The 17296-nt window shown below is 49.5% G+C and overlaps 1 protein-coding gene across 1 annotated transcript in view; it reads right to left on the bottom strand.

Annotated features, from left to right (window-relative positions):
• Positions 1-14982, bottom strand: part of LOC119436962 (collagen alpha-5(IV) chain-like) — an 86376-nt gene extending 71394 nt beyond the window's left edge. Inside the window, 1 exon segment of the mRNA XM_037704010.2 lies at positions 14623-14982. Within this exon segment, the coding sequence (XP_037559938.1) occupies positions 14623-14739 (117 nt within the window). The 5' untranslated portion in view covers positions 14740-14982.
• Positions 14983-17296: the final 2314 nt, after the last annotated feature.

The following is a 17296-nucleotide window of genomic DNA, read 5'->3' as shown; positions in this document are numbered from 1 at the left end:
CGCGCCGTCCCCTGCGATGTTGTTGAAAGGAGGACGTTGTCTTCAGCGACTGTTGGACTGATAATGTTCGTTATGTGATGCCCTCTCTGCGTTTGGCTTGCGTTGAATAATGTGTGGTTACCGCCTGGTAATGTTTGCCGCAAGCGTCTTCTGGTTTCAAGCGAACATTGGCCGTGAAACGGGACCGAGGATGGGCAGCAACTCGTATACGTTCGACGCACTTACGTTTATTATGAAAGTTATTATTGTTATTATTATTATTCGTCTAAAAAAACATACATAAAAGAAGCAGGCTAGCAGTTCTCTCCTGAAACGGACACCTCGACCACCCGCTTGAAGAGGAGCGAAAAAGAGAGAAAATAAAGCAAAGAAGGCATCCAAACATCACATCACACGCAGAGTATGAGCACTACAGACGAGAGTCTAGCTCCGTAGTTAAGAAGAATGCACGAAGCCTTGTGAGGCCTCGTGTCGAGTTGAAGTTCGACCTTTCGAGAGAAAAAAAAAAGTAATTGAACGCCGTTCGAGAATAAGGAACTTGCTGGAACTTGATCAGTAGCACACCTCAACAACTGAACACTGAAAGCTGGGTATCTTAAAATCAAGCGCACCAGCATTTCGCTATAGCGTTCAGAAGCCAGGCACGAAGGGCTCGGCGCACGTCATTGCCGATGAAGGCGATGTGCTGCATTAACTTTAAACATCAAGTTTCTTGCAGAATTGTGAAATAATACAAATATTTACAGCCTATACTGGATAACACAACTTAGTCAGGACGGGCAGATCAGAAAGTGTAGCGAGAAAGGCCGGCTATAAATACACATTCGAGCAAAATATGCAAACTCGAAGCAACTTTGAGCTCAAAAGTCAAAACACTGCGCGTTCTGGAAATATTCCGCTCCCGTGAAGCGAAAACCAATTTTTGCCAGGTACGAGGCACACAGTACGAACACGTACTTGAGCGAACATCAGGAATGTTTAGTGCGCATGAGTTCAAATCAGACGATGTCTTGTGCGGGCTACTTTAATGGGCGACAGCCTTAATGTACCAGGTCCGATGAGGGGATAGTACATTTTACTTGTATGACACGATAACAGTTGTCCGGCGGCGGAGTGTAGAGTGAGAAATCCGAGAATGTGGGAGAGAGAGGGAGAGCGCGCAGGTTCGCGCAGCTGGATTATACGTTTGGTCTTGTGTAAGACGCACTCCCTCTCGCTAGAGTGACAGGAAAGGAGGGGAGTGCGCGGGGGGGGGGGGGGAGATTGGGAGAAAAGGGAGGACAAGCGCAGCCGGAAGCGTTCCTGGCTCCCTTCCGTCGTGGGCGTGTATAATCGTTGCAACAGTAAGTAGCGCCGACGAGTGCACGAACGCAGGCAGGCGTCGCGACAAAAGTTGTCGCCATACGAAGCACGGCACGCTCGTTCAGCGCCAACAGAGTGTTGCGCAGACAGAAGCCGGACTGTTTCAAAGCACATTCCTTGCCACGGCTGTCTAAAGCGCGGGAGCTAGCACTGCGTTTCGGTGTGCGTATGAGAGCAGACACGCCGGTTCGGAACAGTCGGTGCATGTCTGTAGCTCTTGAGCATGCGCTACAAAGCGGGCAAACCACCGCTGCTCGTTTTCATTGCTTTGGGTAACTTCGGCTAATCAAACCCTATACGCAAAGTAGGCGTATACTCTGCGTGCCGAGCAGCGAAATGAAGGTGGTATCTTATTGTCTCCTGAGACATATCGTGGGCCGCTCTGACCGTCATCGGAGCATGCGGCAAGAAGGCCAGCAGCGGCTCCGATATACAACGTTTTTATACTGTCAACCCTCATAGAGGGTCATAACATAGGAGCAAACGCACGCAGAAGCGCACCCTCTCGCGCTCTGGACAGCCGTGACGTAGGCTGTACCTCGGCTGTTGCCTGCAGTTCAGTTCAAGGAAGCCTCGACTTTTTCTTTCTTTCTTTCTTTCTTTCTTTCTTTCTTTCTTTCTTTCTTTCTTTCTTTCTTTCTTTCTTTCTTTCTTTCTTTCTAAGTTTGACGAGTCTGGAAAGCGCTTTCCGAAGAACGTTTACGTTGTCTTATATAATATAAATGTATTTGCCTTGGCTGCGATCTTGGCTGTGGCTTTGTGTAAATAACTTAGTGAAAGTACGAATACACTTTATTTCAATGTATCTGCTGGTACTATTAAAATGGTACCTATCCCACTTTCCTTCGGTGGAATCGTTAGTCCTGTGATCATATATTCTTCCACAAAATATTTTGCCGGGCAGATAGCAGATATGCGTTCTGGCTGCCATGCGCAGCAATAGTTTGCCGATGCTGATGGGAGTGGTGGGAATCGTGCCAATCCCCGCTCATCGTTCAAGCCTGCGATAGAGCCGTGCTGGCGTGTTCTGTAGAGGGCGGCGAGTAAGATTTCGACGTCACTGCTGTCGTGTGTCCTTTGCTTCGGCCCATGGGACATGTGGCCGTGACCCGCACACGGACACCAAACGTTACAGCGCCAATCAGAGTGGCGCAATCGTTCCCATTATCAGCATGAGCTGAACATGCTGGAAGGTCACTTGCACCACGCGAGGCGGGCCAAGACTTGACAGCTTTATCGTGGTCGATGTTAGGAGGCCGGAAAACAAGACGTTCAATTTTCTTAGCCGCTGAAACGTCTCCACGAAAGTGTACTGGTACTGGCATTAGCACAGGCACAGCCAGCTCAGACACATTGCAACAGCCCCCTTTTTTGTGTCCTCTTTCGCGTGTTTGTTCGTCCTCTCCCAATTTCACGACAGGCGAGCTGCCGTTCAATCGCACAACGCCCCGTTTCTCAGCTGCGCTTCTTGGGATCCCTGAAGGGCGCGCGAAGCTGCTCGCACCATGCATGAGCCGAGGCGACGCCTGCGAGAAGCACTGCGTCCCGTTGCTGCAAGGGAAGGGGGAGGGGGGGGGGGGGGGGACTGCGAGTTCCCCTAACGAGCCTGCAACCCGAAACCGGCGTGCAGCCGTCGCCGGAACCCTTTGATAACCGCAAATGTCAGTCAGCTGCGTTGTCATTGAAGGCTTTTTTTTTTTTTTTTTTTTCGTAGATCCGTCTTTGCTTGTGCATGTCCGATCTTTGTTTTTCTTGCTCCTTGGCACCGGGGACTTCCGTATTGCGATACCCACGGCCGCTTGACAAAAAAGATGAGCAGGCGACAAGGCGAAAAACGAGCGGCAGGAAATAAATGCCAGCATGGCTGCAGCGGCTGGATAGTATACGCACGCCCGTTGCTCGGACGGTTCGCCCGCTTGCGCAATCTGGCACGCTGTCATGGTGCGCACGGGTGGCCTTGTGCGCCATTGGTCCCGAACAGGATAAGGGTTGTTGACGCCGCCGGCCGAGCCCTTCGAGCACTGACTATACAGGACCCCGGTTTGGTTAGCTGCCCACAGACGCCTGCGCTGTTAACTACACTATAATGTAGCCGTTGTGTGTCTTCTCCTTCCACTCATTGCGGCCTGCGCGAAATGGCCCCTTTCATTTTGCCGAGGACGTATCTGCGGGTCCTTGAAGATTTCGTGCTGCCCAACATTCCGGCTGTTGCGATAACGGCGACTACCGCCGGCTGCCGCCTCCAAAGGGGCGCCTTTGACGTCAGAAGTAGCAGCGCCTCGCACACCGCACATTCCAAGGTCGCTGTCTGCCCTCCGTCATTCTCGAAGTTGGGAGCATCGGTTCTGTTTACGGCAAATCGCCGAGGCCTCCTGAGGGCTTCCATAATTAGACAATCTCGTGTTATCATCGTATACGGAGCGAAATAAGCCATCGCGCGCGCGGACGTGCATTACAAGACAACGACAGCAGCAGCGTCTCGCACAGTCCGCGATGAGCCCTGCACTGCGTGCCCGTGCTCTCGGCGAGTGGGGCTGCTGTAACCCTACACTCAGTTGAGCAGCCACTCTGAAGAAGGCAAGCCTATCGGTCCGGGAAAGCTAAACAGTTTCCCGAAATACGCGCTTCCTCCTCCGCATCGGGCAAAAAATTTTTGCCTTGGTCAAACTGTTTATTGTACGCGCCAGTCTGGGCGTGTATTTTCAACAGCAGCGCATGCGGAGCTGCACCCGGTGGGTGCCGGCGTCGAGCGCGCCGTGGGCCTGTTTGTTCAGCCAGCGTCTGGAAGTTCCTCCTCCTCGCCTCCGCGGGCTGCTGCGATGGATCGGGCGCTGCTCGTGCTTTTCTCGTCCCGTTTCCGCCGTCGACCTCCCTCGCCTAGGGGGCATGGCGTGCGGGCGCCGTAACGGCCTTTCGGGAAGCGCTGCCTTACTACACCGCGCGCAGGCACGCCGAGTCGTAACCACGCCGTCACTCCCTCGAGAGCATGCGAGGATGGGACGCGCGTTGTCGTAACAATGCCCGCGCCGTATGGTATTCGAGTGATATCGTATCTCTAACCGTCGGGCGCACATGTCTTACGTCGGCACCTCTGCCGGGCGTTGTCATCCTTAGAGAGAGCGAAAGTGGAAAGAGCGGCCGGAAAGATGGTCTCGCGAGCAACGGTGCCCCGAGTGCCCACCCCGCTCAGGCGCGCTCCGCCCAAGTAGGCATCAAAGAGCGCATAAGAGAACAAAGCTGTTCAACGCGCGGGGAGTTGGACGTAAATAATAAAACGCAGTACCCTCGATATATATATAGATGAACGAAACGAAAGGAAACCAAGAGGCCCGATTTTTGTCAGTCATATCATATATCATATGATTGGTGTCATTGTTTGTATATTTCAATATTTCAGCCGCTTCACAATTCGATAGACATTTGTCTAAAGACATTTGCGTCTGCGAACTTCAACCTCGCTGTTACATTGCCCCAAGAGATAAAACAGAAGCCCACGTAAAAGTCACTCTTCGTGCCCGCTATACAAGCGCCGCGAGAATTCGGCAGTGTCCTGCAACGGTGCCGTGTAGCGGGCGGACAGCCTTTTCTTTCTTCTTACCGCTGTCCCACTAGCACTGACTTACTCGCTGTCAGAGTCCAGAAGCTTTTGCCAGAAACATACGGAGTGGGTCTCTCCGCAGAAACCGTCTGGACTCGAGATCGCTCACCGACGCGCCCTTGTTGTTTTGTCGAATATTTCCGTAGCCCAGATCCCCGCAGCTGGCGCCGTCACTCGCGAAGGTTTTTTTTTTTTTTTTTTTTTTTCGCTGATCTCACCAGGGCTCGGTATTTGTTTTCTTAAGACCCCCACCCGGGTGGCTTCAGACCAGCTATAGAGATGCCCAAGGTTCCACAAAAGCTCGGTGAGCGAGAGCGCTGCTATAAAGGACATTGCGTTCGCCGCCGGTAAAGCGTTGTTGCGGGGGGATCGGACGGGGAGAAGAAGCTGCGCTTCTTACTGGTCGTGGAAGCACTAGCGCTCTCTGGCGACTACCGCACAGTCAGTGGAAGTGACTTACGGTAGCCGCTGCTTTCCTGTGCGCTCCTCGAAGGCTGTTACACGGGCCAGTCATTCAACCCCACCGTAACTCTCTGTCTGTCCAGGGGTTCCAGTGGCAGAGAAAACAAGCAAAGGCTTGCGCCGAAGCACTTTTCCACATAAAACGAGCCAAACTGTCATTCCGGTGGTTTGTTTCGTATTTCGTTTTTTATGACCTGATGGAAGGAATTGAGTGACGGAAGTTCGCAGAGACGTATGCTGCAATAAGCTCCACGAGCATTTTCGCTACCACGATTGGCCAGTGCCTGTTACCACTAACCGCTGTATGCCTAGAAGCTACTTTATGAATCTGGGCCCATAATTCGCGTAATAAGGGAAAGAAATATATCAAAGGTAGGTCACAAGAAAAAGATTTGAAAGATAAAATAGCTGTCTCATGAAATATGTGAGACGTATGAAATATTGAAACGAGGAGTCAGGAAACTTTTCCACAGAGCAGGGGGGATAGTTCTGAAGGGACCTGGATGTAAAGTTTCGTTTTGCTGAGCCAAATAGCGATTGTGAAGCTCTGAGGATGAGGAGGTGGCCTATATATATATCAGACACAAGTCACTAAACTGTAAACGCAGGCCGCGTGCAGCTGCGTCCTCTCTCTCCTGAGCTTTCTTGCGCCAGGAGCCCCACGGGTGCGGACACGACGCCGCGTGGACTTCGCAACACTCACTCATGCTCCTAGTGGCTTCGTTTCTTTTGACAAAGGAGGTATATATACCCCCCCCCCCCCCCCCCGCATACACACACACATAGACTCTCTTGTACGATTACTTCTCAACTGCAGCTATATACAGAGAAAAAAAAAAGTGTTTTGACGTTCCGGTTGTTTGTAGTAGCGCATATAACTATATATAACGGCGTACCCATAATCAGCGATAGTTGCATGGCGTCCTTTAAGGCAAGGTCGACTTTGTAACCTCAAACTTGCAAGGTGATATCAGCACGCGCTGTTGTTACTGGCTGCCCGATAGCGAGACAAGGTCGTCGGGGCAGAGAAACACCATAGTGGAGGCTGCAGTGAGACTTGTGAAAAAAAAAAAAAAAGGAGCCCGGATTGTGGACACGCCAAATTGTCCATGGAGGTCGCACGTCCATCCTACTGGCTAATGATGGTGCTTTCATAAACACTTTTCCTTAAGAACGATAACGTCTCTAACACACACACATATATATATATATATATATATATATATATATATATATATATATATAAATTAATTTTGGGGTTTGACGTGCAAAAACCACGATCTGATTATGACGCACGCCGTAGTGGTGGACTTCGGAACTTCGGATTAATTTTGACCACCTGGGGATTCTTAACGTGCACCCAATGTACGGCACACGAGCGCTTTTGCATTCCGCGCCCATCGGAATGCGGCCGCCGCGTCCAGGGTAGAACCCGCGACCTTGTGTCAGTAGCGCAACGCCGTAGCCACTGAGCTACTGCGGCCGGTGGACGCACTTTTAAAGCAGACGCTATGCTTTAGCGCTCTGACCCAGAATCAAGCCTCAGGACATGCCCTTTTCCAGGCGGGAAAAAAAGGCCTGTATGTATATATCTTCGCTCACATATCTTTCGAGGTGAGCGGGCAAAGCAGTGGTTCTCCCGTCCAGAGAAAGTGCTGATTGAAGCATCTCCCTCTGCTTCATTTTTTTCCCTCTCCTAGTCCACAAGGGAAGAAATTCTATTCCATCTTTGAAAGAGGAGCATGCTCAGGGTGAAACGAGTCAGCCAACAAGGCCATCGCTATCAACAAGTCTCTCGTCCAGGGCCTCCTTCAGTAATATCGTGTTTCTGTCTTCGCGTGTTGCGATCGCCTTGTGAGCCAAAATGACGGCGGGCTGAACGCGAATAACGTTTTTTGAAGAGCATAGAAATAAAGATAACTCCAAGCAGTTTCTAGGACACATGTGTTGACACAAACGTTCGCATCTCTGGTCAGAAAAAGAAACGCGTGCTAGCCTTTCTCCCTCTCTCTCTTTCGCTGATGGTAGACATGGCGTTTCACTTTTGACTAACTCAGCCCAATATATGAGAACGGCTTAATTTTTGGCAGAATCATGTGGCAATGGTTATTGTCAATGTAAGTTTTGCCACCACGCCTGCCATATTTTAGCATGCATAGCAATAAAATGTGACTGAAGCTAGCGGGGCGGGGGGTTAGAATGACGGAAAAAAACATCGAGCTTGGAACATCTCGTTGTCAGTGATAGCGGTGGTGCACTCGTCTGCGCGTTCTATCAATGACCTATATAGAAAAGCTTTACAAGGCATGCGACGTTGAAACGGAGCGCCCGCGCTGCTAATTATTTTGCGCCCACTGCATGCATTAAAATAAAAAAAGGAAAGAAAATCTTCCCGATAGCAAGACTGCTTTCAACATTTCTGCACTGGGTTTTCCGTCCTCCCAACGTTCCGATTTCGAAGTTTTAACCTGTGAACAACTGTGGTAAAGGAAGTAAACTGATACGTAATCCATTAATGATGGATGACTGAGTGACCCGTAATATCTACGACAGTTGTGTGGCTATATCAGCTACGCAAGCTCGTTCGTTCATGGTCAGCCAGGTAAAATTAGCCGCTCTATCTTATGATTCGGCTCCTATTACACCAGGACACGGCCTATAGTGGCATAAATTTTGAATTCAGTGCCGTCTTGTTCCGCTACGACAGTGCGTGTAGCCGTGTGCTTTGAAATAATTCTGCTTCCTCAACCCCGCCCTCTCCCATGTCATTTCCATTCAAGGGGATGTCGTTCAGCTAGCGCTTGCTTTACATTAATTTGTACGCAACTAAAGCACACACTTGTGCGCACGTTCGCCGTAGATTGTTCCCCAGCAAGGACAGTAAAGAAGCAAAGCAGAGAAAAAAAATAACTATATAAAAAATGCCCCAATGGAGGTGACACAGGAGGAGAAACGTTCGAGATTACGAAGCCTCTTTTATTTTATTATATATGTTGGACCCTGTTCTGCTGATTCTAGGCTACTCAATTGAGGAATCGTGGTGACCCCAGACTCCGGTATTAACCCTGTTCCACCTCCCTGATCTCTTGAGAATGCGGCGTTTCAGGCTACCGAAACTGCGCCCAACAGAGTCACTGCGGTCGCGTGTTTCTTTCAAAATCACGCTCGACCTCGGCTTGTCTGCGCGAGTGCGACCTCCTGAACTGCACTGTGTTCGAATCCTGCGCACGAGGAAGACGCGCTTGCGTGACACGTGCGCGCGACCTCCGGTGGCAGCCGCGTCGTCGAAGCGGCCTCTCCTGCTGGTCAGCCAGGAGGGTGAGCGGCGCTGTCCGAGCAGCCCTGGCCTGCGCGGCGCCTGCCTGGCGAGGCTCGAATTGCCGTGAATGAGCAGCCGACTTGGCGTATCGTCTTAGCCTACGCGGGCACAATCTGCGTCCTCGTTTCACAAGCTTCTTTTTTTTTTTCACCGAGCCTCAGCGCTGTCGTTATCTGCAACGAGTTCCAGACCAAGCCCGCGGCCCGCATCCCTGCGGTGAGTGTGACCTTTCGGGTGCGGAGACGCCCGCTAGCGGCACCAATTCCTCACGTCGTCACTTCCACGCAGTTGCCCCGCCTATCTGCCCACTTTCTTTGGCTTCGTCGTTCGCCGTATCTTTTTGCCGCTACGTAGCCTTTGACTTTCTCAAGGCGCCGTCGTCAGCTTGCTTTTCTTGCGTGTACGGGATCCTCCTTCCATTGGTCCGACATGATGCAATGAGGTCTGGCGACACGACGACGATAAGCGTCCATTTTTTTCTCTTTTCCGTCACTCTTTCGCTTGCACCGCTTTCCCGTCGTGCACGAAGACCCGTTTAGGAGGGGGAAAAAAGTTTGAAAGAAAAACCCGCAGCCTTTACTGTCCCGTCATCAGTCTTTCAGCAAAGCGACGCGTACGCGCCCTGCGCATGGTTTCGGTTACAGGCGCGGTGTCGCGCTTTGCGACACTCGTGTGTGGCCTGGTTTAGCTGTGATAAAGTAATTATGGTGTTCCGTTTCCAAAGAAAAGTTACGTGGAGAAATGGTGCCGTCTTTATCTACAAGTGTCTTTGCTTTCCCCCGTGGGCATGTCCCACAGTTACGTCTTGATCACTTAGTATACCTTCAAGACGGAAACATACACTATAGCACGCACATCGCTACTACGCGTTGTAAATTTGTGTTTCTCATGAAATGGCTGCCGTCTGTACAAAAAAAAAAAAAAAAAAAAAAAAACGTCCTTCTCTCGTCGCACCATTCTCTTCGCGTTCACTTCTACGTTCCATAATTTTTGCCCTGCGAATCTGCTTTACCCGCAAAGCACTGGTGCTGCGGGAAAAGTAGAACTTTCCAAACCGTGCTGTACGTTTCTTTCTCATTTTTCTGCTAAAAAATTCGCTTTAAACTGCAATTGTGAAAGAAAAAAAGGGGCAGTGGTTTTACTCGAAGGGTTATTTTCTTCCTCTTCTTTTTATTTCGTAGGTAAGGTGATTAGAAGCCTATAATTCCTGACGATAAACTTCGGCGAAATGCCCGAGATGAGAAAGGCGTTGATACGTATTTTATGAAACGCGTTTTACCGCACCTTAAAACTTTCCTGTTGATAGTCAACGCCACTTTAAGGGCGCGTAAAGAAGTACTGGCAGCTCTAGAGGAAGTCGCTTGTCGTGACGCCGATCAGTATCTTCGCCTAATGGCATCGGGTGGCGGAAATATCCCCAATGCTGTGAAGTACGAGGGCTACATGCAATAATGCGTCGACTAAATAGTCCAATATATATATAAGCGAGGAGTTCTGAAGATTCACGATGCAGAAAAATCTTGACTTAAACAAGAAAAAGAACAGTACTTTTGGTGATGATGAATAAAGTGTCTCTGACTGAGAACAGGACGGAGTCACTGACACACTACGCCTGCTTGTCAAGTTTCTCATTTTGTTTTCTGCACTTTTGAAAAATAAAAGAACCCTTCGTTGGAGAAAGGTCTCGGAGATTTTCGGCCCTCGTCGGCCATGCGACGAGCAGCTCAAAACTATCTCAAAGACGACTTCATTTGGAGTGTTGTGCGATCGCACGCAGAGTTACGTCGCCTAAAAAGGGGGAAAACTTTAAAGAACAGTAGAGTAGATTTCGTAAAAGCATTGGACCATCTTGATTGGGAACCATTCTATCGAACTTAATTGTCAGTGGCTGTATAGATAAAATGTGTCAAATACGCGTATGTGAAGTTTGATAAGATTAGAGATCAAGGTTTCTTTTTCGTACGTCTACAAGCTATACCAAAGTTGAAATCGTGTATAGCCAAACACTACTGGAACGTAGACGCCACCGGCTTCAAAAATTAGAAACGATAAAGAATAACGACATTTCAGGCGTACGTACAGCTCTTCAGGTTACGTGTAACAATAATATATGCAAATCAAAATAATGGCGCAACAGCTCTGGGGCTTACAAACACAGGGAACTCATCACAAACGTGCCTGATTTGACATAGAGCACTGCATGGAACAAGTAATTGAGACAAGTTTACGGCAACGACTTGAGGCGCACTGATAATGTACACTTCTGTATTTTTCTTTTTTTTTTCTGTAAATAACAAGAACCATTCTCGGAGGAGCGCGACAGAATAGAATGCAGCGCAGCAACGTTTTCGCACAACTGCGTTCTCGTGGTAACTTCAGCGCATGTTTCTATCAGTCCACTGCGCAAAGCGAAACTTTGAGAAAAGTCTAGATAGATACAAATAAAGAAGAAAGGAAGGACAGGGAGGTTAACCGGAGGATATATTCGGTTGGCTACCCTGCACTAGGAAAGGAAGAAAATGGGTACGAAAGACGAGAAGCAAAGAAAACAGGAGAGGAACAGAGACTATCTGAGACTCTCTGCGCGAACGCTCCCGCGCACAGCATGTCGAAATGTCAGATAAACTCATAGAGCGACACCCAGCGTCATAATCAGATATATACAGCATCTACAAAAACGTCTACATTAAAATCGTTACTTTCGAGGCACCGATCACTGAAGTAACGAGACCCTTGCTATAAGCATATAGACGGCAAAGTGATCTCGAAAGATTGATCCCTGTTTGTTCGTTCGTGTCTTAAACCACGTTGCGCTGCTTCCAACGACTTTGTTAAGTGTGCGCTGAAGCGCGGGTCTGCAACTAGCCGCAGGGAAAGGCATGCAGGAAGCGAGCGAGCCAGCATATGATGTGGCAATTACGCTTCGCTTCGCAATGCTTGGCCCACCGAGCATCAAGTGCGGCGCCCGAGTGGAGGCTTTCTTCATTTCGTGCAGACAATGCACATGCGAAGAGCTCAGTAGACTGTCTTGAGCAGAGCGGCTGGCATCTATTAGACTTTCCCTCATTCGCTCTCTTTCGCAACCACAGTTCTGTCTGCCTGCCGTCAGGCGTTCTGAATATCATTTGTCACAGACACTCAAGTCGCACACGAGATAGCGCGTATAGAGACTCGGTGCTTGTTAGCCAAGCGAGACATCGTAGCTGCTCGTTAGGGCTGACTAACCGCAAGAGCGAAAATGCAGGCTCACTCATTATGTAATACCACACGTGGCGTGCAAACAGTTGCCAAAAGTATACGAGATTAAACTCGGTGCGAGGTTCGGTGACAATTGATGCAATATAATTGTACCACGTGCATGGGAACATGTTAAAAAAATTGCACCATTTAAATAACCCAAATAGCGCGTCGCGGCCATGTTTTCTTCGGTACAATTGGTTTCATTTGATCAAAAACGTTTATTTTTTCTTCACTTTTGTCGCTTTGCGCTCGTGGCTCAAAACACTCCGGAAAGAGTTCGGAAGACGGCGGTAAGAAGGCATCAGGACGGATCAATGCTGCAGTTGCAAGATCTTTTTTTTTTTTTTAGCTTAAAAAAGTTCAACTAAATTTAAGAGTCAAGGAAACTAGCTAGCGTACACTTCCCATTGAACACACGTACTTTGAAGGTTCCTTTGAACAGCCAATAAATATGTATCCGAAGGTCTATAGGGCAATTTGTTGAGCGGCGTTCTCGAATCGTCATTTTCTTGTGACATCTTTGTAGATCCCGTGCTCTTCCTTATTCTGCCTCGTTCTCTTAATTTTTCCTCTGCCATATGCTATAACAAGGAAATCTCAACTAATGCGACGCAGTATTTGAATTTACCATTCGCAGCTCCGAGCGACGCGATTCACGGCAGTGTTCTTGGCCAGTACCGAGGGCGTGGTCGACCAGGCCTCCGCGTACGCGTATAGCTGGAAAAAGGCGACCGAACGTCTCCACGAAGCTACCATCGGTGCCGTATGCCGGAACGAGAACGCCAACGGCCGTAAGCAGCTGATAAACCATTAACTAAACGAATAAACGAACAAATAAAAATAACGACAGAGCGCCTTTGGCACATTCGCAATATTAAGTGAGAGTAGGGGAGTGGGTTGCGTAGGTTTGCCCCCAAGGAAATCTAGGCGTGTACAAACCATATATATTCACCCTTCCGGGTTGGTTGCCGACAAGTCGTAACGCAGTGTGTCTTCGAAACAGTTGTGGGCACCATTTAATCGTTTTGTTTATTTTTTTTTTCCTTCGCAGCGAGAGTTTGTCTTGCGCTCCTCAAGGTCTTATGTGGGAAGCGAGACAGCGCGCTTCTATAGTTCGGGTTGTGTCGCCTCGTCTCATGTAGTCAACCAAAGCGTCGGCGATACTTCCTACACGTATTAGTTGAACATTCCGCTTTAATATTTTCTAAACATCGGTCAGACAGGCAACAAATATCTTCGCGCCCGTTTAGTTAAACTTCTTGCCACAAGTCACAAAGAAATAAAACGTCACGACTTAATGGAGATCGATTTTCAGTGTGTACACCGTGTGCCACAAATACAATAGCGTAGTACAGTAAGATTCACCCCGTCTTTTGCATTGTCCCTGGCCTTCTGAGCTTGAAGTTCTCTTTTGAGAACATATTTAATATGTTGTGGTTAAGTGAGAAATTATAGCTTAATTATAACCGGAATTTCGTTGCAAAAGGTTGCATCGTTAATGTCTTATAAGTAACAGCGATCAATTTTGGCTCCGATGCGGCACACTGCATTAACTCAAATGCAAGAACGTCATTAGCAGGCTAGTTAACATTCTGAGCTTAATTTTTCACAGCAGCAACGCACGGAAAGTGTAGCTAACCTTGGTTGCTGCAGCACGGTTTTTCATGAAAAGTAATGTTCAATTATTTAAGTGATAAAATTTGCCCCACGGTGTGCGTTTAGCGAAAACGAAAGTTGCGCAAAAAGCGTAGAGGCACAACGCAAGAAAAAAAATATATATATATAATAATAATGTGCAATTCAACGACACGTATTGCGATCATATGTAAATATTTTTTTGAAGCTCAAAACAAAGTATACTTTTCATTGAAACAAAGGAAAAGAAGGATCAGTATCTACTTCGTTGTGATTACGACAAAGAAAACCGTGCCTCCGAAATACGCTATTTTAATTATGTAAACCAAGCTTCGAAGATGCGTTTTGATAGAATTTCTACAACGTCCGAATTAAAGGGAAATGAATGAAATTAAAAAAAAATGCGCTGAAACTGCGTTGCACCACAGCAGCGCAACTAGCTGCCCCTTCCTTCGCACCGAGCCGAAGCCTCAGGCCGGAAGTTCCGGATCCCACTGCCTCTTCCAATATGGCGGTATCGCGACGACGCCGCGCTGGGACGCGCCCGGCGCATTTTCTCGCTGATCGCGTGCGCTCGCCTGGACGCCTCTCCTCCTCCCCTCACCGAGCGGCAGCCGTGGAGCGCTGCGGTGCGCGCCGCGGCGGCTCAGCTTCGAAAAGAGCGCTGCGCCTCAGACGCGCGTCGCGGGAAAAACAACACTCGGGACAAGCGCTCGGGGGTTTTCTCGCACGGCTCGCACGTGTGGACGCGTGCGAGTGGTGCGCTTCTACAGCCCAAGTGAGTTCATGCTCGTAGGACGATACTGAAGCAGGAGAGATGAGCTACGGCGCGAATCTAGAAGAAGAAGGTACCACCGGTCAACCATAGCGGAAAACAGAAGGAGCCAAAAGAAAAATGCGGCACTTGCACCGCTTTTTTCTTTGCGTTTGAAAAAAAAAAAAACAGAAAAAAAAACAGTAGGGCAAAACCGGTGGCTAGGCGCAGAGACAAGATGCCAAAACTTACCGCAGCGTCGGCGCTGTACGGCAGGTGGAGCAGCAGGACGAGTATGAGGCCGAGCGCAGATGCGGCAGCGGTCAGCCGCGGCCGAGCGCCTTTGTCCAGGCCGGGGGGCCTCGGCATGGTCTCGCGCGCTCGCTGGTCGTCGCGCTCCCTCCCCCGTGCGCTGGTGCTGTGCCTTTTTTACTGGGTAGACCGCGTGTTCTCTGAGCGAACGCGTCGTGTCTGTGTCTTAGCGGCGCACTCCCGAGCAGCGGCCGCGCTGGCAGCCCCGCTGTGAGACAGCTCCTCTCGCTGCTGCCGGCCCAGTCAGCGACGGGCCACCATGCTCTGCCGGCGGCGAGAGAGTGCCTCTTCCGCTCCTCGAAGGAGCACGTGGGCTTCGCGCCGCGGTATCCGCCCTCCACCCGGGCCACGCCACGCAGCAGCAGCGGCACTCCGCCGCGGGGACTATTTTTCCGGAGGCGGGCGCCCAAAGGCGCGTCTCCAACAGCTGGCCAGCATGAGCGTAACGTCCGTCCGTCCGCGTGTTCGGTTTCGCGATGGGACCTTTTGCTTCTCTCTTCTTTCTCGGGAGCAACCCACCCCCACTACCACCCCCTGCCAGCCGGGACCCCCTTACACGCCCGCTTTGCTTCTTAAGTTGTTCTACTTTTGCTTCGCTTTGCTTGTCCATCAGGCCTCCCTCGCCGTCTTGTGTGGCGGCGGCCAGTGTAGACTTTCAAAGAGGAGAGCCCACGACCGGGAGTGCCGCTAACCCTTAGCAGGCCCCGGAGTAGTTTCATTGAGAAACGGTTCCTTATCCGCGTCCTGACTGGCCTTGAATTACGGTGTGTGGGAAGCAACGGGGCCCCTCGTCGTACTTGCGGCATCCAAGGCTCTGGCCAGATAAAAGAAGCGCGTCATCACTTTTTGCTTTTTATTCTTCTTCGCTGTGGCTATCCTGTGACACGGCATCGTCGCGCGATCTCGGGGTGCGGCGGATCCGGCTAGTTTAGATCAACGCTGGATGGAAAAAAAAAAAAAAAAAGAGAACGTTCAAAACCGTTACCCAGCAGTAATTTGTCCTTGGTGCGTAGACTTGCAGACGTTGAGCGCTTACGAAGGAAAACTTGTGAACCGTTGTGAACCGTTGTTCTTATGTTTCTCGCTAGATAGCGGACCAAATGAGTTGAAGGACAGGCAAGGTAGACACCTTGAAGAGCGGGGTGCTTCTCGCCAATAAAAGCGTCAAAGAGCACCGTCATTCAAACAGCACATATCGGCGACAAAGGAAACAAGACTCCTGCCTCTGAAGTAAATCTCGGAGCTTCCCCATAGCTGACTATGCGCGTTGAAGTCACCTGAGATGATCCTGGTCGTCAGCAGTATGTCGCAGTATGTCGTCAGCAGTAAATCGCGGCCTTTTTTTGACTGTCGTGCGAAAAGAAGGCTGTGGCCGAACCATGGGTCTTACTCGATATTTGCAAGCACTGTATTAAGAGCATCCAGCACTTGCAGCGCAGTTCACGCTGAAGGAGTATGCAGCTTACTAAAGAGTGTGCGAATGCTATTCACGAGAGACCGAAGCATCGCAACCACTTGCCGGGTCTTCTTCGGGCAGTTTGTCGGGAGCCGACGCTGTGGACTCCACCGCGGTGCGCTGTGTCACTTGAAGCACCGAGAAGCCACAAGAACCAGTGGTTCTCACACATAATGCAGCTGTTAATGCCCTAATGATTTGATGCGCTTTTTCAACACGAAGGAAAAGTATTTTTTGAGAAAGTTCCGTGCAGTCTCGCCTTTGGAGAATAGCACCCAGGTTTGTAAAGCACATGCATCCAAAAATTGCTGACTGGTCTGATTAAGAGTGCATAAATTAACGCTTTAAACCATGCAAGTGCTATAAATTCAATTGCTTCACATGTGCGTTTTGATTTTAATATTTAGGTATACTTAATAGCGGAATTCTTTTCTGTGGATCACGTCTGTTAAGGCGAATTTCTGATACGACGAACGAAATTTTTTTGTCCCCTCGAGTTCGTCTTAGCGGGAGTATACCGTTGCGTAAGTGTCAGATTATCAGATTATCTTTAGATTATCAGCGTTTTCGGGAAAAAATGACACGCACCTGTGGCAAGCCAGACAGCTTGAGTGAACCGCGCGCGCATGTGCCTCATGTTAAGTGGCCAGCGCAGCACAAAAGTTCTGCCCGCGTTCATTTGTCAAGGAGGTCGCAGAAGCAATTTTTGCTATGCAGAGATGACAACTGTGAGGTTTTGCAAAGGGGTCACACAGTATCACTTCGCTGGCGTGTCGGAACTGGTCTTGGATGATGTTACCCTGTCGTCTCAATATCACCGCAGGCTTTCTTCACAGCGCCTCTGGTGCGTTGCATTAGAAGACGACTGCCGCGCACTAGGTCGTCTGGTCTTGCTTGCGGTCTTCTGTGGAGCTGACATTTCAATAACATGACTTGCAGCTTTCAGAAAAACAAAACTTGGTATATTTGGGAAAGCCAATGACGTGGGCGGTCTTGAACCTTGTTGAAGCCCTTCTTGAAGGGAATACTCATAAGGCTGTACACATATGGCGAGTTTTTTGGCAAGTTCTTCAACGGTTGGCTATGCATGATAACCTCTCACTTTGCTGTTTACGCCACATTGCGCGTCACACGTCGCGGGCCATATGGATAAGCATA

Source organism: Dermacentor silvarum, chromosome 1 (assembly GCF_013339745.2).
Source record: "Dermacentor silvarum isolate Dsil-2018 chromosome 1, BIME_Dsil_1.4, whole genome shotgun sequence".
NCBI lineage: Eukaryota > Metazoa > Arthropoda > Arachnida > Ixodida > Ixodidae > Dermacentor > Dermacentor silvarum.
The sequence above is the reverse complement of the archived record's forward strand: the minus strand, read 5'-3'. Positions and strand labels throughout refer to the sequence as shown.